We start from the raw sequence: 26,727 nt of genomic DNA, 5'->3' as shown, positions 1-26,727 counted from the left end.
AGGCATTGTCATTTACAATACCAATAGCTTAAACTCTCCCAAATGCGAAACTTATTCCATTGCAAATGCGCTCGGTGCCCATGATATTTTTTTTTTTATTTAAAGCGTTAGTAGAGAGCATGTCCTACCTGCAACAGCCGGCAGGACAAAGCTATTTGAGAAACTAGTGCTCAGAGGCTGTAATTTAAACCTACCGAGTAACAACACACGTAACAGGGGCTGTCGCCATGAAAGGTTACCAAATGAGACAAGGCGGTATTAAGGAGGAACTACTTAGCATATTGACCAATGAACAGCCACAGTTTACGGTAGACTATGATTCAAGCCAATGAAACATATGGGCGGAGAGTGGGCGGAGCTTCAAGTCCCTACCTGAATACAGCATGCTTCGCAGAGAAGGGCATAAGCTGGCCAGGCTCGACCTAAAAATCACAGTGAGAATCTAAAGCTATTTCTTCGGAGTCATTCAATTCTACGTCCACACTGGGGAGTCATGGATGTATTCTCAAGTGAATAATCCAAAGAGACACAAATTCACATTAAAAAAAGGCTCCACATTGGGCAGTGACTGTTGATTGTGAAGGAGTGGCAAAAAAAGAAGAAAAACTCTGAAAGTGCAAGTTGTTTGACTGCAACGAGTGCTAACATAGGGCAAATAGTTCATTAATGATTTTGCCCACCCCTCCACAAGTATAATATCAAGTCCAAAACTTAATGCCATAGATGTTTCAACCCCTCCCCTGCTTTTAATGGGGGTTTTCATCCGGACAATATGGATGACGCCTGAAAAATCACATAGAGGGCAGAGGTCACTACATCATTTGGCAATTCTCAAGGTATGACCTTAGATCAAAAATGTGCCTTACTTTCTTCCAAGTGGAATTTATGCCAGCATGACTGAGAAATAACAACAATAAATTATCGGGAGGGGGGAGTGCTCCTTCCTGACCTGGTATTAGATTAATTTATTCTTAGCATAACATGCGATGTACAAAGTACTGCATTTTATTCAGATGTATTATTGACTTTTAACTATTGGGAAAGAGGAGTTGGCCTAACGGCTAGGGCGTTCGACCTCGGAGGGTGGGAAACCAGGTTCGAGTCTCGGGAGAGACGCGCAACATCCTGTGATTCTGGGCAAATCACTTAATCTTCTTGTGCCTAACAAAAATGAATGTGTCCTCATGTAACGCAACGTTTAAAGCGCTCTAATACCCAATACTTTCAGGTCAAACTTGCGCTATATAAAACTCCATAAAAGAAAAAAGAAGAAAAACTATTTTATGTTTTTTAACCGGGATATTTTTATTTTATTTAAACTTGTAGTTTGTCTGTTGTAAAATTCACTTTTATGCTTTTTATGAAGAAAAAAAAAAAAATCAATGGAAAAACAATAACATAGTTTTGATTTTAATAATTGTAGTATTGTATAAAAGCACCCAATTACATGCATAACCAAATTCTAAACCACTACACACACTCTTACGAAGAGGATTTGAAAAAAGAAGCAACACTTTTTAACTTCTGAAGGATAACAATAAAAAGACAGAAATCATACACTGAAAAAGTCCACAACATGGCGAGTACATAATACATGCCAGGAGAGACACTCTTACCACAAAATCTATATATAATGGACTACCAAATCTCCCTGCTCTGTACCAATATGAGAAAAGGCCTAGAATTGAATTCACATTGAAAACATTAGTTGATTTGGACCAAATACCCTCATGAAGCAGGAAAATAAACTAAAAAATACTTGCACTGGAATAATACAGTCTTAGCCAGCTGCCACATATGCATGCACAAAGTAACTCAGTAGACTGTAAGAGCTCCCCAAAAATTCAATCCTACCTTCATGTCTTGATATGTTATATATAATTTGAAATAAAAACTTTAATGGCATAAATCTGACCAAAATTCCAGAAAAATTAACTACCAAAAGTAAAAGACTTAGGGTCCCATGTACGGAAGTTTCATTTTGCGAGCTCTTAATAGCGGATTTTTGCGATTCACTATTAAGAAATTGCAAACACCTATGTGTGTATGTGTCCTTTACACCTTTAGCAATTCCTTGGGGTTGCAATTGACCTACCTCATTAATATTCATGAGGTCGGACAGAATTTGCAACTTATTGGGAATCGCTAAAAACATAGGGATGGTGTCCTGCTGAGGACAACAGACCACCGTGTCTGTGTTTGCTTTTACAAAGCAAATATTTTTAAAAAATGCAACCCAGTTTCTCTAAAGGAAAATGTGATGCATTTCTAAAACAAAAATGAAAAGTTTCCGAGGGACCACTGCCTGCTCATATAAAACGTTTGCGAAGCCATTCACAAGGGTGAAGGGGTCCCCTGTGGACCCCTTCCTGTTTGTGACTGGGTTACCACCTACTTGAAGTAGGCGATGAAAAACTAATGCTTTGTGACAGCATTGCGGTTGCAAAACATTCGTACATGGCACTGCGAGTGGCTGTTAGGAAGGGAAGTCCTTAACAGGCCCGTTCCGAATACTGAATTGCTAACCCATTATGTTATTCGGTAATAGGTCACCAAATCACAAAATAGGGCTCTGTACGTACAAAAAGACTTTTTTGCAGTTGCAAACGGTCCGATTCTGCAAAATAGGCTGTTTACGACAACTAAGAAGCTACGTACATGTGGCCCTTGGTGCTCGATGGTACCGTGATCACAGAGGACAAGAACGATATAGGAATAGTGAGTGGAATGTATGGGTGTGTTATTTGTATAGCTGGATCCTAGCCAGAAGGCAGCAGCGCACAGAGGTACAGTCAGTGAGCGACTGGAGCACACTCTTACCACTTCATGGTATTGTGTTCTTCAAAGTGGGGCAGGTCCGGATTTATAACGTGCCCTGGCAGCAGAGACAGACCTGCCCTAACAAGAAGTAAACAAGACATTGAACCAAATATTCCCAGGCACTGCTCGGGCCTTGTTCCAATAAATGTCGCAGAACCCCAACGCAATGTGCAGTATCCATATAATGCACAACAGGAAAACCTATCCCGTACATGAACATGGAAGCTTGTAATCCCTAAACTGTGCATAATATTTATAGTTTATTACACTCCAATTGTGACATCATGAGTCCCCTGTGAAACATTGAAATTGTTACTTTATTGTGACATCACAGTGCCCCTGCCAGAGAAAAGCAAAAAGCAACTTCCTGGGGAGAATATTAACAAACACACAGACGATTAGAGGGAAGATAACCCCTTCAGTTTCCCTTCCTATTAATTTATCTAAAACTGGAGGTAAATGTTGATGTATTGCACTCACTGTGAGCTTTTCCTGGAGAAACGGGCATTGGTAAATGCATTAGGTTTCGCTTATCTGATTAATAATAAGCTGTTTTTTTGTTGTAAGTTGTAGCTTGCTGAGTAGTTGTCAATATAAGTTACTGAAAGTCTGTTAAAGTGTTTTGAATTGTTGCTGCGCCATTTTAATAAAGCCCCTTTCAACTGCAAGGTAACTGCAATTGTGATTGCTTATATAGTAGTAAAATAGGGCAATATTAGGTGTTTAGAGGAGTTTAGATAACTTTTGGGCCAGGTGCCACTGCACCTGCTGCACCATTCGAATCATGACCCTATTGTCTGCAAGGTAACTCCTTTTGAGACTGCCTGCTTAGCAGAAAAATATAGCAATTGTAGGTGTTTAATGGGGTGCCTAGAGCTTATGGTCCTAATGTCACTGCACCTGCTGCACCACTGAAGTCATGACCCTGTTGTCTGCAAGGTAACTGCACTTGTGACTGCCTGTTTAGTTGTAACTTTCAGCAATAATCTAAGTTTAGTGGGGTACCTAAAGCTTTTGCCCTGGGGCCACTACACCTGCTGCACACTTCAACTCAAGTCCCTTCAAACTGCAAGGTAGCTGCAATTGTAGCTGCCTGTTTAGTAGTCAAATAAGGCAATATTATGTGTTTAGAAGGGTTCTGACAACTTTGGGACCGGTGCTACTGCACCTGCTGCATCATGCAAATCATGACCCTGTTGTTTGCAAGGTAACTGCACTTATGTCTGCCTGCTAAGTAGTCAAATATAGCATAGCTCTTGTATATTAACTTTATTTTCACTGTGCAATGTTTATTACAGCATTTAGGATTTGATCATAATGACCGAATAGATTAAGTTGAAAAAATTAATCCAATTATGCCTACAAAGTGCAAAGTGCAAAGAAAGGTACTGAGGCATGAGTAGGAAATGCCACTAATTTTCTAAGGCTAAATCTTCTACTTTACACAACTAAGTAATAAAAAGAAAGCATTCCAGCATACTGTTAGAAATGTTTTCCCTGGGAAGAGATCTTATCTTGACAGTGAATGGGGCTTAAACAGTGTGAACAGCTTTGGTAGAAGTATTATAAATGTGTGCAGCCAAGGGAAGTTAACAAAAAAAAGTTCCACACAAAAGCGAATGAACACAGTAATTAGGCTATGGAAACTGATAAGAGCCCCCTTTTAAGATACGTTAAATACAAGAGATTTCACAAGCACAGCGCTTGGCAGGCAAAACCTAAAAAAGGAATCTTTCGGAAGGTTGCTACACACCCGAAACCACACAGTCCGCTTTCAAGCTGACTTCAATCAAAATGCTTCATACAGTTTTGCAATATATTACAGAACAATGTTGCAATATTTCTGTTTACACTACAGGCGTTACATTTGTTGCATGCATCCGCAACAAGAACACTTTTTTCATGAAAAAGGGCAAAAGCAAGCACTTTAACAGGAGATTGAGTGGAAAGTGACCAAGAAACCATGTATTATATGGAATAAAATGCTCCCTGCTGTCAAAGGGATATTACGTGTCGCCTTGAAGCTCCATTATCTTTCATCTGCCTTACTTTTCGTACTTTGTGGTAGAACGTTCTGCTAGCTTCCAGTTAGGCCCGGATGAATTTTCAAATACACCTTCATAGGTGGGTGAATTTGTGGAATTTCACACTATGTGCAGAAGCGCTAAGGTCCCGGACTTTGTCTCATGCTACGCAATTAAAATTCACCAAGTCTCTGCAGCCTGATGTTTGTCAAACCACGATGAGGCTGCAGGGATTATTTTTCCTTGTTCTGCACTCGTAATCCATTTTCAAATCCCGGGGAATTTCCTCCATCTCAAAGGTTCCTTGGGGGGGATTTTAGATATCAGAGAACAGACACAAAGTAACGACTTACAGCCCCTGGCCTTGCATGTCAGGCGGAATATTCCAGCTGCAGAACATTATATAGATATATATATATATATATATATATATATTTTTTTTTTATTCTACGAGTAACACTTTGCTATTTACCCACTAAGCAATTCTCGTGTTGTGTTTAACTGGATGACATTGCCAGCTGTTGGGGTTTGAACTCCATAGAGCCTTATATCCAATATCTTTATAACATATGGGTATTTTACCCTTATGTGATATAAAAAAAAACAGATAAAGGGACGAATGTGGAGGCTTCTGGGACTGGGAGGATCAGTCTAAAAACAAGCATTGAAAATGCAATAGGTCTCGCCTTTGATTAAGTTGAAGTCATTTGCTTTGCTATACAATACCATTAGCAAAGCAAATGGCTTTAACTTAATCAAAGGCGAGACCTATTGCTTTTTCAATGCTTGTTCTTACTTCTATGTAAAGCGCTCGGATACCCACGGCTCTAGCTAGCGCTATATAATAAACTTAGAAATAAACCCCACTTGTCGCTGTATCACCCTCCAGTTTTCAAATCCACTCACAGTCATTCGTCCCGAGTGTTTTTTGTACTCTATGATGCAGATTCTGGGAGGTGCATTCCTAAAGGCAGCTAGACAACCATTCAACCCCCAAAAGCCAGAGTCTGAGATCTGCCCAGATATGCTGCACAGCTGTGTTGTGGCGCGTGCCTGTATCCCGCGCACTCTGATAGCCACCCAAGGCAGCTCTCCACCTCACCTGCTGGTTGCAGCCACAATGTTGAACAGGCAGGTGGCTGGTATGGCTGTGAGAGACAGCACGAAGACCCCGGTGGCTGCAGAAGCGCTCATTGTGGTTTCCGAGTGTATTCTTTTTACCCTAGCACCTTGTTGTATTTTTCTAACGCACTCACACACATTGCTTATTTCATTGCTTCTCCCAGCAGACTGCTTATTACATTGCTTCTCCCTTCAGACTTCTCAGCGCTGAGTGGAGCAGGCTGGTCTCACAGATGGTCCTGCGGTCAGTGCTGCTGGTTCCAAACCTCAAACTTTGTCAAGCCAAGTTTCAGCGCTGGTGATGCCCCTCTCAGCATCCATGGCAAGGTATTACCCGTGAGAGGAAACCCACTCCGCCCTTGCTACAGCGCATGCCATAGAGGTGTCCTGGCTCTCTACAGGCAGCAGAAACCCAAGCCGCCCCTTGTTCTCCGCACTGACTGAGCAGACAACTGCTGTCAGGAAGGACAGCGAGGGTGCATTCCAGCGAAACACTGCCTTTGCCAACGTTCACACACTGCACGGAAAATGTAAATGTGACATCACTCGATCGACACGTCTATGGGCCACTCACAAGGCAGTATGCAAACATGTCACGGCGGTAGGCGTATGGTAGGAACAAATAAAGTTGTGTCGCCTTTATTATTGCTCCCCGTCGCCACATTGCCACTCGTCCGTTCATAACATAAGAGGTTTTTGGACAGTTACCGATACTTGTTCTAATATGGCTACAGAAAGAGGTACACAAGGCAGTTTTACTTTGTAGATGAAACAGTAAGCCATGGGCTGGTGGGCTGTTTCAAGAGGGGGCGATTGTGATCCATCATAATAATGGACGTGGCATAGCCACCGAAGCTGTTCACAAAAGGAGAAGCAGCAGGATCGGGAGGCGGTCACTGAGGCGTCTAGAAAGCCGCGTGGGGACCAGTAGCTATCAGGACGAACGTTGAAGCGCAATCCGGCAACCACAGCTTCGGGAAGTCTATGTTTGGTTAAACTGTGTAGAGTGGGACACTCGCGTATGGCATACACAGGGATGGCTATGGCGGTCCCTGCGTGCCGCTGGAGTGTTTAAGAGCTTGCGGGAGGAGTGGCTCCTTTAATAATTGTGATACATGCCAGTAATACTAAACAAGAAGCAAAGTAAGTGAGCCTCTTTGCACCGTGTGCAACAGGAACAGCGAGTGCACCTCCGGACCGACACGACGGAAACATTAAAAAAAAACAAGCTGGAATGACAATAAGTACACAGCATGCACATTCGCTCCAGCCGGAATGACAAAAGAAGCCCTCACCCTGTAATTAAAGGAGATAGTAACACACCACCAGTAAACGATCCAATTCCGGTGGGCGGGGCCAAAAGGAGACAAGGCAGCAACCAGGAGGGACTAAATAGCCTCATTTGCAATTAGAAGCCTCCGTTTAGCATAAGCTATGATGGTAAATGACGTGCGCCAATAGAAATTGGGGGCGGAGCTGAGACACGACTTATGGAATCGTATCAATTCCAAGAAGCCCTTGTATGACAAGTGCAGCGCATGCGCTGCTCACGTCAGGCCGAGACCTAAAAACCTGCAACATGAAGGATGTTCATGGAGGGCGTGACAGTGGAACTAACTTTTCAATATATTGGTTACCGCAAGACCCTACAAACTGAGCAGCAGGTATGCTGCGAACAACTGCATCAAGATTGCTAAGGCCCTTCGCCTTCACGACTTGGACCCGCTGTTCCTTACAGGAACCCGTCTCACTAATTCTACCCCTCTTTTGAATGATTTATTTGTTCCTCCCGATTCTGAAGTTTTACGGATGGATTGAGAGGGCCATCCTGGAGGAGGTCTTGCAGTTTCCCACAAAAACTCCTGTACTCTCAAATGCTTCAGAGCTGAGAGCTCCTCTGCCTTTGAATACTTTTGAGTAACTCTCCACATGGCTGCCTCAAAATCCTCCAAGATACACATCATCTACCACTACCACCCACCAGGAGAAAAACACATTATCATTGAATAACTCATGAATCGCTTTATTTAAGACTTCAAACAAGTAGCACGCACTAGTTGCCTCCAGGTCGAATAACAGGAACACCTTCTTCCTGTGAAACGCCCTGATGTACATTCCACATAAGCACAGCCCAGAACTCTGCTGCATGAGTTATCACTGATGCAAGATTGTCTAATCGCATTGTCCCAGTGCTTTCTTCCCTCACTATCTCCCTATTGAAGCCAGAAACCTCTTTAAACCTGCTTGTTTTACCCACAAAGCCCTGTGTATAGGCACTCGGTTATACCTCGTACATCATCTGGTGGATAACGATCTCACAGAACTGTAAACACTCTCCACCTAGAACCGTCCAAGTTCAAGAAGCATAAAAACATCTTTCTGTTCTTTGAATGCGCACTGAAAATTTAGAACTTAATTCCTCTGGAAATGTGCATCAACTCATCAATTGAATCATTCACAAGAGAACTAAATTCCCTCTTAATCCAGAGATACCTTCCGAACTAAACGTTCTTGACTCCTTCGCGGGACTGCTGAACCTGACATCCCCAATCTCTCCTGGAGTTTCTGTTTGTGTTTGTCTCACCCTCACTCCTTTGCAATTCCTAAAGACACTCCAATCCGACACTGCTCACAGTTTTTAGGTTGAGCCTAGTCAGCGTGCATGCACTGTATGCAAGACCTGTTGTTATCTCCTCTATCAGCTTTTGGCATGACAATGAATTGCCATCTGCTCGTTGTTGTAACATTTAGAAATGTGTGTTTTTTATTGGTGAATTGGGTCTGATTTCATTACAAGACCGGAGGCTACATTATGCAATAACTTTTATTTGCTGCCCAAGACATGCTGCCCTTCAAAGTGTAACAAGTACATCATAGATAACACATTCCAAATAACAAAAACAAAGCGCCATGGCAACCAACTATGTTCCTCTTTTATTCGCTGCTGCAGGACAGTTAAGTACAACTTCTTCCTATCTCCTATGCTTAATGTCTTTTGATGCAATTGTATAGGATTAAACTTGATTATTTTCACAGATTCATTCACGTAGGCTGCACTTTAGATAATATTATCCTTATCTAGTAAGTTTAACTTTCTGTTCATTGACACCCTTCCAATTTATGGTTGGGTTCCCTTCTTTTCCCTTTATTTAAAAAAAAAACAAAAAACTGTTTTATTCCACTTATAAGCACTTGCTTTTAGCCTTTTTTTGCAAAAAAATCAACGTGTCTTCACTGAGGTCAGCTTTCAAACCAATGAGTCCACACTGAGGACAACATTTGCACATCTTTAGTGGACGGCAGACACATTTTAACAGGACATGTCTGCATCCGCTTTGAATCATCACACGGAGATTACCTCCGATCGCATCACCTCTTTCCTCAAGGATCCAAAACAGCTGATCTTTCTGCCGGCTCGATCGCTTTCCTTACCCTTGGTCAGTTTAATAATTCCTAACTTGCCCAATAAGGTTTTTTAAAGAAAACAATTTTATTTTTAAAGGGAAACCTTATTGAAGCAACATCTCTGGGGCTTCTATTTAATTAAAAAAAAAAGGGGATTATAAAGGCATTATGTCTCAAGGCGATTCTCAACCTAGTAAAGAGTCTCCTCTCACTGAGACCTCTCTGATGAACCTCTTTGAGAGGCAATTAAAGTCCTCCCTAAAGGACGCTGTGGAGGCAGCACTTGCCAAAAGAAAAAGGGATGTTCCTAGAGAAGACCCAGCACTCTCTTCTGAAGAGGAGCAAGACGCTCTCTCCAAAAAAGGCGGTAAGGTCTTAAAAAAATCTAAAAACATTGAGCCTCATGGTAACCTTTGAGCTACCAATGACAGGGTTTTATTGATTGGTAGCCTGTGCGCTACAAATGACCTAGGTGCCCCGAGTGGCACAAAAAGAATGAGTGACCTTCATGGCGCAAAAAGCACAGGTGTCCCTCGCGGCACACAATGACCAGGTGTCCATCGCGGCACAATAGACATCATCGAAGATGACGATGATTACCTGTCTTTACTTGATATTGATGATGAAGCTGACGAATATGTCTTTGATCCCCAAGAGAAATTTGATGATGACCTCCTTGATGAGGACCTGGGGCAATCTAGCAACAACTCTGACTCTATTAAAGGCCCGTCAGGGTCTGAGATGTTTCACCCCTCAAAGATCACCCATCCTAGAGGTTCATAATGGTGGCCTTTATATCATGTATCTAAATGTATTAAGGCCTGGATAAGGAAACCCCTCGAAAGAGGTTCTCGCAATCTCATGAAATCTGAGTGTCCAAGACCCTTTTTGGATAACAAGGCTGGCATGACTCCCAACCTTGACCCTGAACTTCTGACTTTCCTATTCAAGACCGGTAGAGATCCTCGCAAAGGCCTGGAACGCTGCCTTAAGCAGTGCCAGGACAAACTATTAGACACACTTGGTCCCCTTGCCAGGATCTTGGACCTAGCTGAGGAGTCCTCAATGAATGGGATCCTGGTTGAAACTGAACTCCTACGAGGTTGGAGCCAACGTGCCATTTGCCTGCTTGGAAACGCTAACGCCAATCTAACCTCCGAAAGATGAAGGGCAATATTAGTGCGCATGAACCCCAAGTTGGGAGATCTAGCGAACAAAGTTGGTCAAGGAGACCCGAATGGTCTACTCTTTTCAGAGACCTTCATTAAGACACTTGGTAAATACATCTCCACATTCTCCGCCTTTAACAAAGCCCAAACAAACATGAGACGCATGTTCGGAGGAAGAGTTTTTGGAAGGGCTGTCAGGGCAGGACCAGCTACGAGACGTGGATATAACAGGTCCTTTTACCAACAAAACCAATGCGGTTTTTCAAAAATACTATCGGGGGAATAACAGCTTCTTCCCCCAGAGAGGCTGCAACAGTCGAACACGAGGAGGAAACAATCGAGGAAGATTGCAAGATCAAGGACAACAAGGTAAGGAGCTCTCCTCCTGGTTCTTCCCCCAAAGGTAGGGGGAAGTCTCTCTATTTTCAGCCACAATTGGTCATCCATAATAAACGATGCCTGGGTCCTAGAGACTAAAAGGTTTCAAAATAGATTTTATTACTACTCCTTATAAGACCAAACAACCCAGAGGACTTTCACTAGACCAAGAACAATCCACGCTAGTAGATGCCGAAGTGAGTCAAATGTTAGCCAAAGGGGTGATTCTTATTGTTTCAAACATTGGTCCGGGCGTTGTGAGCACAATCTTTCTCGTGAAAAAGAAAGAAAGAAAAGGGCTGGTGCCCCATAATAAATCTAAAGGAATTAAACTCCTTCCTTGTATACAGACACTTCAAAATAGAGGGTATACATCTTCTGAGAGATATTCTCCAAGAGGTAGATTGGCTCATAAAACTAGACCTCAAGGACGTCTAGTTTACAATCCCTATGGATCCAGATTCTCAGAAATACCTAAGGTTTGTATGGAGGAATATAACCTACCAGTTTCGCTGTCTGCCCTTCGGCCTATCCTCAGCTCCTTCGTGCTTCACCAAGGTCCTGAGGCCAGTGGTCACCTCTTTAAGGAGAAGAGGAATACGTCTGATTGATTATCTACCTAGATGACATCTTATTGATGTTTCAAAGCTAGGAAGAATTACTGACTCACATGAAATGGACTGTAGATCTCCTAGAGAGTCTAGGTTTCATTATCAATGTAGAGAAATCCATTATGACCCCTTCAAAAAGCCTTGAGTTTCTAGGTTTTCAGGGGAACACACCTCTAACTCAATTACAACTTCCCTCGAAGAAATTATCAAAAATAAAGAAAGAAGTTTCCTATGTTTTGTCCAAAGACACAGTGAGCCTGAGGGAACTAGCAAGGATAGTAGGGCTCTTATCTTCATCCATTCAAGCAATTTCCCCAGGGCCCCTTCACTACAGGGCCTTACAGAGACTAAAATCTTCAGGACTGAAGAAAGGTCTTTGGTACTCGGACATCGTTCCCCTGTCTCTGGAAGCTCGAGAGGATCTCCTATGGTGGCGCAACAACCTAGACAGTTGGATTGGGAAAGCAATATTCGGGAATACTCCAAATCACACACTGGAATCCGATGCGAGCAATCTAGGCTGGGGTGCCAGACTAGGAAAAATAGAAACTGGGGGGAAATGGTCCCAGGAGGAACTCACTCTACACATAAATTGCTTGGAGATGTTAGCCAGCCTGAACACACTAATGAGCTTCAAGTCTACCCTGAAAAACAGTGTAGTTCTAATCTAATTAGACAATTTCACAGCCGTCTCCTACATCAACCGATTAGGGGGAGCAAGGTCAAAGCTTCTAGCAGATCTAGCCAAGAAGATTTGGTATTTCTGTTGGAATCACAAAATAATTCTGAGGGCAGAATTCTTCCCAGGCTATCTAAACACAAGGGCAGATTGGAACTCAAGGTTCCTAAGAGACTCCAGTGACTGGAAACTGAATCCTTCGGTTTTCCACAGAGTTCAAGATCTGTGGGGGCCCGTCGAGATAGATCTCTTTGCCAGCAGGCTGACCTTTCAGAAAAATCTTTTTTGCAGTTGGAGGCCAGACCCACTAGCAACTGCAGTGGACGCTCTTCTCCAGCCTTGGGACATACTGAATTGTTATGCCTTCCCTCCTTTCGCACTAATCCAGAGAGTTCTCTTGAAAGTTCAAAGGGAGCGTTGCCGCATTGTTCTAATTACTCGTTTTTGGAATTCTCAAATATGGTTCCCAGGCGTGATGGCACTGGCAGTAGAAACTCCACGCCTTATCCCAGGGAGTTTGGACCTCCTTCAGGGACCAGATGGAGAGGTACATCCTAGGCCTGGGCTAAATTTCCGTTCCGCTCCCGGAAATTGCGATAATTTGACATTTTCGCGTTCCGCGGAGAGCGTGAAAATGTCAAAATTTCCGCATTCCGCAGCTTAGCGATAATTTGGTTTTTGCTCGCGCTGTAAAATAATACAGTCTCACGCGCGCGCGATCGCCTTACCTGAATCCCCGCGTTCGCTGACAAGTTTTCCCGATCCGGTCGCGTTCTCCACGAGATGTTGGATTGTTGGTGGCCATTAGCGCTGTCTCGCGACAGTTCGCGCCCGCAGTAACGTCATGCATCGCGCGATCACGTCTTTCTTCTCGCGATCATGCACAGCGAGAAGAGTGAAAACAAGATGGCCGCGCCCGCAAGCAACCACATGGGTAAGTTGGCGAGCCGCGAATACGCAGAAAATTCCGCGAACGGGTGGGAAAAAAACTTCCGCATCTTCGCGATATTTTCGCGTGTTTGCGGAGATTTTAAACATTTACGCGATAATTTGTGAAAGTCGCTTTCGCAAATTCCGCCCACCCCTAGTACATCCTCTTCTCTTAGAAGGAAAGATGAACCTTCTTGCCTGGAAGATTTCAGGGGTTCAAGAAGATACTCGGGCCTTTCAGGAGAGGCTAAAAACTTATTGGATGAGTCATGGTCTCCAGGAACAAGGAGAAGATACATCGGTGCTTGGAAAAAATGATGTAGTTGGTGCATGGAACGGGTATGGATCCCGTGTACGCACCTGTTGTAGAGGTAGCAAACTACTTAGCAGACCTTTTTGAATCAGGACTTTCCTATAGAACAGTAAATTGTTACAGATCAGTGATTTCTGCAGGACATTCCTTGTTAAATGACTTCTCTATCGGTACTGACCCCCTAGTTCCTAGAGTGATGAAAGGAATAAGACTGAAACGTCCTCTTAAAGCCAAATATGATTCATTATGGAACGTAAATCTTATCTTCGACCTTTTTACATCCTGGCCTGATAACCTTTTCCTTACAAGGAAACAACTTTCCATTAAGTTAGCCACACTACTTTGCTTAATATCTTTTAGACGAGTTTTAGACGTTAAAGCATAAGACATTTCTAATAGGATTTATTCCCCAGATGGTGCGTTATTTGAGATATGGAAAAGGACCAAAACAATGTCGGAAAACATTTTCCACCCGTTCTTTATTGACTGTCCCAAACTTTGTGTGGTAAATCGCATGAAAGTGTATGAAGAGAAAATGAGTGTTTTTAGACCTATGAATGAAAATCAACTACTGATTTCTTTTGCTAAACCCGACAAGGCAATCTCTTCTGCTACTATCTTGAGATGGCTTAGAACGGTGATGTTGGAAGCAGGTATTGACTTATCCAAATTTGGCGCTCATTCTTCCCGAGGGGCTATGGCAGGTAAGGTTTTCTGGGGAGGAGGTTCCCTTTCAGATATCCTCAAAGCAGCAGATTGGTCAAATGCTTCCACTTTTAGATTTTATCTTAAACCTGTAGAACATGTAAGCCACGTAGCATTGCAGAGCTTTAAACTGGCATAATGTAGCCTCCGGTCTTGTAATGAAATGACGATTCTCCAATTATCATACAGAGAGAATCTTGATTTCATTAAAGACAACGGAGGCTGACATTATCCCTCCCACCACTCCCTGGTGGATGTTTTATCAATGTTAATTTATATCAAATGTTACTTATATGGATTTATGGAAATAGTCGCTACCAATATTCCTTTTTTCTATTCTAGACTCTACATCTTTGTAAAGAAGTCATAATGACGTTTATCTTGGAAGAAGTTGTCTATCTTTTCGCAGCTCCAAGAGAAACATAGTTGGTTGCAATGGCGCTTTGTTATTGTTATTTGGAATGTGTTATCTATGATGTACTTGTTACACTTTAAAGGGCTGCATGTCTTGGGCAGCAAATAAAAGTTATTGCATAATGTCAGCCTCCGTTGTCTTTAATGAAATCAAGATTCTCTCTGTATGATAATTGGAGAATCGTCATTCTCCCGCCTTTGCGTGCTTGGATCATGCCCAGGTGTTTGCCCACTCACTGTTTGCCTGCTTTAGCCATCCCAATACGTCCTCGGTTCCTCCTGGTCATCCTGATCTGCCTTTTTATTTTGTAGGCTATCAACATCGTTTTAGGCTTTCAGGCCGTTTCACGGAGCAATGCTCTGTTCGGCACCTGCAAAGTGGCAATTTCTGTCTGGTAGCTGTTGAGCTATGCTAATAGCTCCAACTAAAAAAAGCGAGACCTATTGCATTTCTAATGCTTGTTGTTTTTCCAGTAGTATCCGGTTTTATGTGCTTATATTTGTGCTTTAATTCTGACTGTTCTTTTGGCTATTGTTATTGTTGGAAATTAACCTATGTTTCTATTGTAAGGCTCTCTGACACCCCAGGATCTAGTTCACTCATTTTATAACTCCGGAAGTTAATGATTAAATAATAAAGAAAGAAAAGAAAAGCTCAGACCCAGAATCTGTTGACATTGAGTTATATCATCACCCGCATGATCAGCCCCGCTAAATATAAGGTGGGCTTAAAACCCCTCGGTACAGAGAAGTACCTACTTCTTTGATCCCAGATGAGTCCGGTTCTGAATGGAACCGAGCAGCTTGAAATCCTGCTCTGTTTATTCATTTAACCGGAAATCAAATTTTACGCTAAACTGGGCAATAATACTTTTGAGAACATAATCACTCTGGTCGACATGGAACAGAAGAAAATCCCAACCATGAACTGGGAAAGGAACAACGAGGGCCTTGCTAAATTTAAAGATCAGTCAGAAGGTCCCAGCCAAGAACGAAGAGTTCTTCGGAGAGCCGTTATTTCCAAAATGCAAGCTTTGCATTATGCGGAGATGTTGCTAGACTTCAGTCCAGGCTTTGGAATTGGGCCCAGATATGACTCATTTACTATGAAGACCCAAACTGTGTACAGGGCAGGCTATTGTTGGGGGTAGAAAAGAAATGTTCTACCGTACAATGGGAAATGCCTTAGAACGGGTTGTCCAACAAGTAGCTTGTGAGCTACTAACTAGCAGCTCTCCACGTACCCGTTAGTAGCTCACCTGCGTACAGCCCAAACTGTTAAATTTAGAAGCTTTTACTTGGTTGAATTATTATATGCATAACAAAGTTTTGAATGTATAGTTGAGACGAAAATATGTTTATTTGAAGAACTCATAAGCTGATATTTGGAGAAAAATAGCTGAGTTTCCAAATTATATATAAGACGTATATTTGAGTGATAAATCAAGTGGCATTGGGAAACCGTTTCATAAATGCTATTACTTTGGTACCAGAGGCATTGCGGCTATGGCTGTCATGTGTTACCCATCTTGATTCCATAGTGATAAAGCTTTTAAGTATTACTGCGGCCAACCATGCCTGATGCACTGAAATGATTGCTGGCAGTAATCTTGCATATGGTGACCACTAATGTACTCTTGTCTGATGTGGTCACTATTAGAACAGTCCTATTGTTAGAAGCTCTCGATGAGTGTCATTGAACATAAGTAGCTCTGATTAACCCCTTCAGTGCCCGCCCCTTTCCCCGCCCAGTGCCGGCCGTTGCATTAGCGGGCGGGGTCTATGACGAGCTGGACTCGTCATGGGCACAGCGCCACCGCGGCCCATGACGAGTCCAGCTCGTCATGGGCACTGAAGGGGTTAAAGAGAAGGTTGGAGACCGCTGCCTTAGAACCACTGTGGATCACACAAGATATGCTGCACACAAACACCCAAGAGAGCCCAGCAGATGGAACACCTCAATAGCATCCCACGTGGCCCAAATTGCAAACGTTAGAAGCTTAATCTTCGTTCACAGTATTATCGGAAAGTATACCATATAGAAAACCAACCAGACAATTCTCCATGGAACTTAAATTTAGTCTAGCACATTACACAAATATTCCACATTCATAACACACATCATAGATACATCGTGTTGTAGGCTTTCACATAGCGACCTATTGCACTAGCACTATGAGACACCATCCCAACTCATCAAAAGGCATTCAAAAGAACCATTCACATTTATATGGTCACTATTTTCAAATTTAAATCAAGACCCAGAGACACTCTCTAACACAGACATGATATGAGGATACCCCACTATTGAGACACATCTTAAAACACAAAGATCATGTTAGACAGAACATCACAGACAGACATCAGAAAGAATGCATGGGAGGGAATATGACACACACATCCAACGCACTTCAATACAACCCTGACATAGTAGGTAGCTGTGGTCACAGAGCTCAGAATATCTCCAACAGTGGCACCATGGGAAAGTTGCTGTCCTCCACGGAATGCATACGCGATCTACAACGCCCTCTGACCAAGCCAATCCCACATCCAGAGCTCAATGAACCAGCATTGGAAAAGCCAGAGGGTCTTGCCTATTTCAACTTTTGTCAATGTTTTTAGCCACATGCCAGGCAGTGGAGATGCTGCAATTATTTTTTCTTAAAGTGCTATGACACAGCTAGAAGGATGGGGGCAACCAACAATGCGGGATCGGGCTGGAGGATTGGAGGGGGAAAGAAACAACTCAGGCTACGGCAGGGGGGGACAGGCAACAACATTGTACAGGGCGGGAAGCGGCAAGCAATAACATGTGATGGGGTGGGTGGAGGCAAGCAACAGGATGGGGCAGGACAGGTGGGCGCAAGCAACGGGATGGAGCAGGGTGGGTAGAGGCAAGCAAGAACATGGAGAGAGGAGAATGGGTGGGAGCTGGCAAGTAACAACACGGAGAGAGTGGCAAAGGGCAAGCAACAACACAAACAGAGATGGGAGGAACTGCAGGGCAAGCAACAACACAGAGGGATGGGAGGAAAAGACGGGCAAGCAACAAGATGGAGAGGGATAGGAGCCTGGGAGTGAGAAGCAATTTGTATGTCGGCTGAGGATTAAAGACCAGTAGGTGTCGGTCTGGCTCAAGAGTGGCGTCATTGACACCGCCATAGGAGACAAACCTTCTTTGGAAGGACTTTAGAACACTCTTCTTTTACCACAAGTTTGATGGATGAGGGCAAAGAATTCAAGAAAAAGACTACAGATTTCTGCATTATTTGTCCAATAGACACAGGGGCTCTTAGACAACCTAGCACCTTGACATCAAAGGAATTAGGCGCTTTATAAATGGTTTTTGATTTCAACAATTCACAAACATCAAATTAAAGACCTTGTCCAAATGGAGACAACTCTCACACCTGGTACACGCAGACTATGATTTAGTTTAGGTATGATGTGCAATCTTACTGAATTCGTTATTCGCAGACATCAACCAAAACACATCAACAAACCAGACTTTACCAGTCTGATCAGCTTTACTTAACCCCCCTTACGATAGTACGTCATCTTCATTTAAGATATACCCATCATTTTGTTCTCAGACACTACGATAACAGAAAAATGCTCAATTCCGTGTGATTATGAATGCCTGCCATTCGAGTCATAAAAATAACAAGCATTGGAAAAGCCAATAGGTGTTGCTTATGTGAGAGGTGTTGCATATGTGAGAGCTACTGGCTTTGCCAATGTAATTCCCCCGTGCTGTACAGACGCATGGCTGCTGTTCAGCATGGCTAAATATTAGTGGTGTGGCATAAACGAAAGTGGCGTAGAGTGGAGTGGTGTAGAGTGTCGTGGAGTAGTACGGTGTGGCGAAGAGTTGCATAGAGTGGAGTTGCGTAGAGTAGCATAGAGTTGCACTGTTTGGAGTAGCGCAGAGTAGAGCGACAGAGTGGAATGGCATAGGCTGGAGTGGTGTAGAGCGGCTTAGAGCAGGGTAGAATGGTTTAGGGTAGAATGGCATAGAGTACAGAGGCATGGTGTGGTGTACAGTGGAGTGGTGTAGAGTAGAGTGGAATAGAGTAGAGTGGCATATATGTGGCATACAGGTGAGTGCCAGAGTGGAGTGGAATAGAGAGCAGTGGAGCACATGGTGTGGAGTGGCGTAGAGTGGGTGGCATTATGTGGAGTGGCTTGGAGTGGTGTGGAGTTGCGTAGCGTGGCATGGGGTGGCATAGAGTGGAGAAGCATAGACTAGAGTGGCATAGAGTAGCATACAGTGGCATAGAGTAAAGTGTGGTAGACTGCAGTGGCGTAAAGTGGAGTGCGGTAGAGTGAAGAGGGGTAAAGTATCATAAAATGGCATGGACTTGAGCAGTGTGGAGTTGCGAAGAGTATAGTGGAATAGTGTGGAGTGGAGTAGAGTAGAGTAGAATGGCTGAAGTAGAGTGGCATAAACTGGCGTAGAGTATAGTGACAGAGTGGCGGGGAGTGGCCTTGTGTGAAATAGAGGGGCATTGTGTGAAGTGGAGTGGCATAGAGTGGGGTGCAGTGGCATAGAATAGAGTGGAGTGACAGAGTAGAGTGGAGTGGCACAGAGTAGAGTAGCATAAAGTAGAGTAGTGCACAGTAGAGTGGCATAGAGTAGCGTGGGAGGAGTTGAGTGGTGTAGAGTGACATAAAGTAGAGCGGCCTAGAGTGGATAGGGTGGAGTAGTACACTTGTGCCTGTAAGTAACTAAACCATCATTAAAGATGGCAGATAGAGTGAAAGCAATGTAAATAAGAAGCTGTATGCCTTTGTTAAAAGTAGGAAGGCAAATTGCACATCCATGAATAATAACAAAATACTTTAAAAAAAAATTAAGTTAGTGTGTTTCAAAAAGACGAGAAAGAACAAAGACAAGAAAGAAAGCATGTACTTGGCCCATGCTCCATGGAGGCGCTAACACAATAAAGAAACGAAAGCTTATGGCAGCAAAGCAATCTAAAGAATAAAAATGAGTGATAACGAAACAACCAATGGTATGCTGTGGGCGGGTTCTAAGCCCAATGAATTGCAAACAGTACATCTCACAGCAGAGCGCATGCGCTGTGTAGACAGCAAGACCTAAAAATGATGCTCCCTCAACCATTATAACAAGTGCAATTCAATGAAAAACAATTACATTCACTGAAAATGAAACAGAGTTAAGGAAAGTTAACGTTGTCAAGTCTCAATAGTGGTTAAAGCACCAACCTGAAAAGACAACAAATTCACAAATAAGGTACCACCTTTACTGTACTTTCCACCCCACCACACTAACTTAACCATAACTACCTCTCCTACCAATCTCCCATCGCATCGACAAACAAGCTATCACACATACAAACCACATTACGCAATGAACAGTATCGGAAATTACATTTATAGGGTTTACACATGACTGGAAACCAATAGATACAAACATTGCCAGCACAAAATACCTAAAGTACTTCAATGCAATGGCACACAGGGAGTGTGTTATATGTACAATAACACATCCTGACTATTACATCACACTAACCGAGCACATCCACAATCACAGACATTCTCACAAAATAACAATACACTACAACACAAAGGAACATGTGCAATTTAGTGTCAATCCAGCCAGCGTTGTCTAAAAGATTTTGGGGGTCCTGGCCAAAACTATTTTGGGGACCCAGTTAAGACTAAATTTTGAATGTTTGTATTCATTTTTCTAGCCCACGTGTCACACCTTACTAAATTATATGTTACATTTTAAAAAGGGCACACCAAAACAGTCTGAATACTCTAGCTCAGGCCCCCAAAAATGGTTCAGCTCACACTGGTTTTGAAGGAACAACTTGAAGGTAATGGTAGGCAGAGAGATTTAGGTAAAAAATAGTACAGACAATGGTCAAATAGAGACAACGTTCAGTTCCCCGGGGCCCCCTGGAAGATGGCGGCCCTGCGCAATTGCCCACACCTTAAAACTATCTGACTCCAGCCCATTGGTGGAGAGGAGTTGGCCTATTGGCTAGGGCGCTCGACCTCGGACCTGGGGAACCGGGTTCGAGTCTCTGCAATGACGCTGAACATCCTGTGATTCTGGGCAAATCACATAATCTTCCCGTGCCTAACAAAAATGAATGTGTGTCCTCATGTAACGCAACTGGTGCTCTGTAGAGTGCTCTGATGCCCGATACCTTTGAGTCAAGTTCGCTCTATATAAAACTGTAAAAAAAAAAACTCCATAAAAAAAAAGCAAACGCACAATCAAGCACTCATCAACACACTCACCCTGGCTCTCGTTTCCACAAGTGATGGCAGGAGGTGTATTTTAAGGTTAAGTTAATTCATCTTGGTGAGAGATAAGGTAAGGGTACTGCTGCCACTTGTGTATTTCATTGCTTTTCAGGGTTTTGTGCTATAGGCGCAGACGACACTTCAGAAACCTTAACTTTAGCTTGTTTTCCAGGAGAGTTAGGAAGTCGTGGTTGTGTACACAGATGAGAATTAATCATTTAAACTAGGCACTGGGCGCAATTTTAATTACGGCAGAGCAATCAGATTAATGTCAGCAATTCCATTGCATGACCGTGACGTAGCATAATGCAATTTTGCGCGCTTGTGCAATTAAGAGTAATTTGTGGGGGGAAATCCTACCACACAAGCACATTTAGCGAGCACGAGCCGCTGGCGCTGCTGTTATGTTTTATTGCATTTAGCGCTATTCTTATCCACAAAATGTATCCTCGTGTTCATTTTGGATGCCAGGGTGTATTTTGCACTAAGAAACTAGAGTTAAATGTCGGGAGTGAGTTGGGGGAAAATCCCACAGCCAAGTGCACATTTGGCGAGCGCGGACAGCTGCTGGCGCTCGCTATTCATGTTCTGTTGTTTAGCGCTATTAACGCAAAATATATCCTCATTTTAGATGCAAAAGAGCATTTTTGCATGAACAAAAAAAGCTCTAAATGCAGTATTACTGTTAGGTAATTTCGCTTAATATTGTGGAATTTTTAGATAGGTGCGCGATTACGCGACACGGAATTACATGAGTTACTCCCACCCCTAATTAAAACGAACCCTAATATTACAACAAAACAAACAAGAGAAAACATATTTTAAAAATGTCAGTCAAAGAGTATTCTGTTAAGAAGCATAAAACCATTGAAATGAGCCAGTTATGGTGAGTTCACAACCATAACTCCCCCACACAATGCTTGTGACATCATACCTGATGTCAAGGATGACGTCACAGGCGAGATCACTTGTGACATCACATATCACATTTCCATTTCCATCTTCAACGTCTTTACTGAAGCTGTTCGTACTGTGACACCCAACATCTACTCGTCTGACTCTCCAGCCATACCCACCAGGCCGTGGGCACAGGGAAAGCCCAACATGGGCTGGGGCCCTGGTCACAGGGCACAACTGAAGCCCCCGTGCGGCTTCCTGCCCATCCTCTGACCAAGAGGGCATGAGGAGGGTTATTGGCCAATGTTGTTTCACTACAAACCAGAACTACGTGGAAAACCTTCGGTTACTGTGCATTGTACTTGTCTACTAAGATCAGAAAACTTAACAAAGGGAATTAGAAATGTCCCCTTAAAAGATGTGATGAAGGGGGACACTGAGGTCTGGTCCAAAATGTAAAAAGCATAACATTTGCTATTAAGGTTTAGCTACAAAACTGACTCTTAAACTCGCTGCTTGGGACTTCTCGGATGACGTCACAAATCCTCCCTAGGTCTATACAGGGCTACACGGTGTTTTACATTAGCAACTTGTTCTCTAGTTTTTAGAAGTCTTTTACTGCCCTGTGATCTTGTCTCCGCCAATGATCCTCAAAGATGTATCTCTGTCCTCTCTGCCGGAGACAGCTCCTTTCTCCTAGCAGCGATAGCTTCGACCTCCTCCCGTGTTATGTAATCCCGCCCTCCTCCTCAATGGAAGGTCTGCTATCCTATCAGTGAGAGCCCACCCCCCCCCCCCAACTCCCCCCCCCCCCTTGTCAGCAGCATCTCTGAGCACTTCCTACACAGCTTTGACCTTCTATTACGGTGTAAAATCCTTTCTCCCTTCTCCTTGATTCTTGTGCCCTCCTGTTAAGTGATGTTCAACTTTCTTCTCCTCACTGAGGCTCCGCCTTTCATCTCAGAAGAGATAGCTCTCTCCTCCTGACAGGCAGCTCTGCCCTCCTTTTAACATAGCTCTGTTCTCTTCTTAACTTAAATACTTCTCCCTTCCTATTAAGTGACACTTCTGTCCTTTTCAGTGAGAGTTCAGCTCTCACCTCAGTGACAGTGATACCTCTGCCCTCCTCCATGACAGTCCTGCCCTCACTGCAGTTACAGCTCTACCCTTCATAGTAGAAGTTTTAACCCCCACCATCCTGAGTTATTTAGCTCTCCAAGTAAGTGACAGCTCTCCCCTCCTCAGAAACAGTTCTTCCTTCGCCTCAGTGATACCTCAGCACTCCTCAGTGACAGCTCTCCCCTCCTCAGAAACAGTTCTTCCTTCGCCTCAGTGATACCTCAGCACTCCTCAGTGACAGCTCTCCCCTCCTCAGAAACAGTTCTTCCTTCGCCTCAGTGATATCTCTGCACTCCTCGGTGACAGCTCTTTCCTCATCTCGCTGATAGCGCAGCCCTCCTCAGTGGAAGTTCTGAACTCCACCTTGACGGCAGCTATGCCCACTTCCTAAGTTACTGAGCTCTGCCCTCACCTCAGTGATGGCTCGACCCTCCTAGCTGACAGTTCCGCTCTCACCTCAGTGACAGTTCTGATCTCAGTGAGAGCTCGGCCTTCCTCAGTGACAGCTCAGCTCTCACTTAAGAGATACTGATGCACTCCTCAGTGTCAGTTCCGCCCTCCTCTCAGTGACCGTTCTGGCCTGACCTCAGTGAGAGTTCTGCCCTCCTAAGTGACAGTTCAGTCCTCACTTCAGAGACAGCTCACTCCTCCTCGGTGTCAATTCTGCCCTCACCTCAGTAATACCTCTGCCCTCCTCAGTTTCAGTTCTGCCCTCACTTCAGTGATACCTCTGCTCTCCTCAATGGACAACTCTAACCGCAACGCTCAGTGACAGCGCAGGCCTGCCACCCTCCCCCAGAGTTGTTTAACCCACCCCCCTCCTCACTGTTTTCACTGCTCTCCACCTCAGTGACAGGTCTGCTCCCCACCACAGTGACAGGCATGCTCTCCACCTAAGGGACCTGCTCCCCACCTCAGTGACAGGCCTGCTCCCCACCTCAATGGCAGGCCTGCTCCCCACCTCAGTGGCAGGCCTGCTCCCAACCTCAGTGGCAGGCCTGCTCCCCACCTCAGTGGCAGGCCTGCTCTACACTTCAGTGATAAGACTGCTCTCTACCTCAGTGACAGGCCTGCTCTCCACCTCAGTGACATGCCTGCTCTCCTCCTCAGTGACAGGCCCACTCCCCACCTCAGTGACAGGCCCACTCCCCACCTCAGTGACAGGCCCACTCCCCACCTCAGTGACAGGCCCGCTCCCCACCTCAGTGACAGGCCCGCTCCCCACCTCAGTGACAGGCCTGCTCCCCACCTCAGTGACAGGCCGGCTCCCCACCCCAGTGACAGGCCGGCTCCCCACCTCAGTGACAGGCCGGCTCCCCACCTTAGTGACAGACCTGCTCCCCACCTCAGTGACGGACCTGCTCTCCACCCCAGTGACCTGCTCTGCACCTCAGTGACAGACCTGCTCTCCCTCCACCTAAGGGACCTGCTCTCCACCTCAGTGACAGGCCTACTCTCCACCCCAGTGGCAGACCTGCTCTCTACCTCAGTGACAGGCCTGCTCTCCACCTCAGTGACAGGACTGCTCCCCACCTCAGTGACAGGCCTGCTCCCCACCTCAGTGACAGGCCTGCTCCCCACCTCAGTGACAGGCCTGCTCTCAACCTCAGTGACCTGCTCTGCACCTCAGTGACAGGCATGCTCCCCACCTCAGTGACAGGTCTGCTCCCCTCCTCAGTGACAGGCCTGCTCCCCACCACATTCACAGGTCTGATCCACCTCAGTGACAGGCCGGTTCCCCACCTCAGCGACAGGTCTGCTCTCTCCTCGGTGACAGGCCTGCTCTCAACCTCAGTGACCTGCTCTGCACCTCAGTGACAGGCCTGCTCCCCACCTCAGCGACAGGCCTGCTCTCTCCTCGGTGACAGGCCTGCTCTCAACCTCAGTGACCTGCTCTGCACCTCAGTGACAGGCCTGCTCTGCACCTCAGTGACAGGCCTGCTCCCCACCTCAGTGACAGGTCTGCTCTCTCCTCGGTGACAGGCCTGCTCTCAACCTCAGTGACCTGCTCTGCACCTCAGTGGCAGGCCTGCTCCCCACCTCAGTGACAGGTCTGCTCCCCACCTCAGTGACAGGCCTGCTCCCCACCACATTCACAGGTCTGCTCCACCTCAGTGACAGGCCGGTTCCCCACCTCAGCGACAGGTCTGCTCTCTCCTCGGTGACAGGCCTGCTCTCAACCTCAGTGACCTGCTCTGCACCTCAGTGACAGGCCTGCTCTCCCTCCACCTAAGGGACGTTCTCTCCACCTCAGTGGCAGACCTGCTCTCCACCTCAGTCACAGGTCCGCTCTCCACTTGCTCTCCACCTCAGTGACTGAGCCAGTCTCCACCACAGTAACAGGCCTGCTCTCTCCTCAGTGGCAGGCTTGATCTGCACCTCAGTGACAGGCCTGCTCCCAACCTCAGTGACAGGCCTGCTCCCCCTCCTCGACACTTCCGATATCCTCTGAGTGATGTATCTGCCCTCTCTCCACAGTGATACCTCTGTCCTCCTCAGTGTCACTTCTGCCCTTACCTCAGTCATAGTTCTTCCCTCCTCAAAGGACATCTCTAGCCCTACCCTCAATGACAGCTCAGGTGTTTAACCTCACTGGTAGCACTGTTCCCTCCTCAGTGACACTTCCGTTATCCTCTCAGTGATAACTCTCTCCCTCCCAACCCCACCTGCACCCCCAGCACTCACCGATTCTGAGGAAGAGCACGACGCTGAACATGGAGAGGAGGGTCGGCACCACCACCCCGAAGAAGGTGGAGAGCTTCTTCCTGCGGCCCCCCTTGCCCTTGGAGGGGCCCCCACCCGCCGCATCCACCTCCGTGGACATGCTGACCAGGCGGTAGGTGAGGAGGGGGCTGCGCTCCGACATGCTGCCTGCTGTGTGGGCCAGAGGGGCGAGGAGTGAGTGGGGTCAGCTGGGGGGGGGGCGGGAGGGGGTTTCCGAGCTCCTGGGGGTCCTGTTACCGGTCCTGTGAGTCTGCTCCGCTCCCAGCGCAGGGAGCCCCGGCAAGCGGACTTACTCTGCTGTCACTTCCCTGAGAGCAGCGTGAGGTGGGAGGGGGGTGGGAGGAGCAGAGGTGAGAGTGGGCGGGGCCGAGACAAAGAGGGAGGGACAGAGGTGAGACTGGGCGGGACAGAGACAAACAGGGCGGGACAGATGGGAAGAGAGAGATCCAGATGTGAGACAGGGACAGGATGGAAACAGAAGTGCAGGGGTGGATCCAGATGTGAGACAGGAAAGAAAGGGCGGGGTGGGGGGAGCAGTACTCTGAGAAAGGGCAGAGTGAGGGACAGGAGGAGAGAATAAGGGGGCGCGGAAGAGAGGGTGAAAGTGCCCTGTGTAAGTGTGCAGACTGGAAAGGTGGGAATCAGTGCTGAGACTGAGGGAGTCGAGGAGAGAGGGAGTGGGCGGAGCGTGGGAGGGGTGATTAAGTGTGAGCTTTGATATGGCTGTGAATACGCTCTCCTGGAAAATGCGCTTCAAGCAAAATTCAACCAAACGGAGACACACCTGTCTGAAGTGTTTCCGCTCCCTTGAGGCACCCGGAGGGGACTTTTTCTTCTCCACATTTCTGTAATTTTACCGCATAATTTTGATCTCTATAGACATAAACAGCTGTCAAGTTTCCCAGGTCCATGCATGACTAGTTAGGACAGTCCCGTTTTTCTCTAAATAGAATTCTGGGACGTGTAGTCCCGGTTGTAGACCGGATTAAATACGACTCCAAATCCCAGATTTCTAAGAGAAAAAACCCAGGACTGGCTTAACTCTTCACTTATGGACCTGGGAAACTAGGCAGCTCTGCCTATAGCATTGAACAGTGGTAGGGAAAGGGTGCCAGGGGCCCCAATGCAAGATGGG

At 45.5% G+C, this 26,727-nt stretch overlaps 1 protein-coding gene across 1 annotated transcript in view; it reads right to left on the bottom strand.

Moving 5' to 3' along the window:
• The window catches only part of LOC146786162 (solute carrier family 12 member 9-like), a 609,812-nt gene extending 583,904 nt beyond the window's left edge, over positions 1 to 25,908 (bottom strand). Inside the window, exon 1 of the mRNA XM_085635689.1 lies at positions 25,554 to 25,908. Coding sequence (XP_085491815.1) covers positions 25,554 to 25,734 — 181 coding nt within the window. The 5' untranslated portion in view covers positions 25,735 to 25,908. The remainder of the gene's footprint in view (positions 1 to 25,553) is intronic.
• Positions 25,909 to 26,727: the final 819 nt, after the last annotated feature.

The sequence above is a fragment of the Triturus cristatus genome, chromosome 11 (genome assembly GCF_964204655.1).
Source record: "Triturus cristatus chromosome 11, aTriCri1.1, whole genome shotgun sequence".
NCBI classification, from domain to species: domain Eukaryota; kingdom Metazoa; phylum Chordata; class Amphibia; order Caudata; family Salamandridae; genus Triturus; species Triturus cristatus.
The sequence above is the reverse complement of the archived record's forward strand: the minus strand, read 5'-3'. Positions and strand labels throughout refer to the sequence as shown.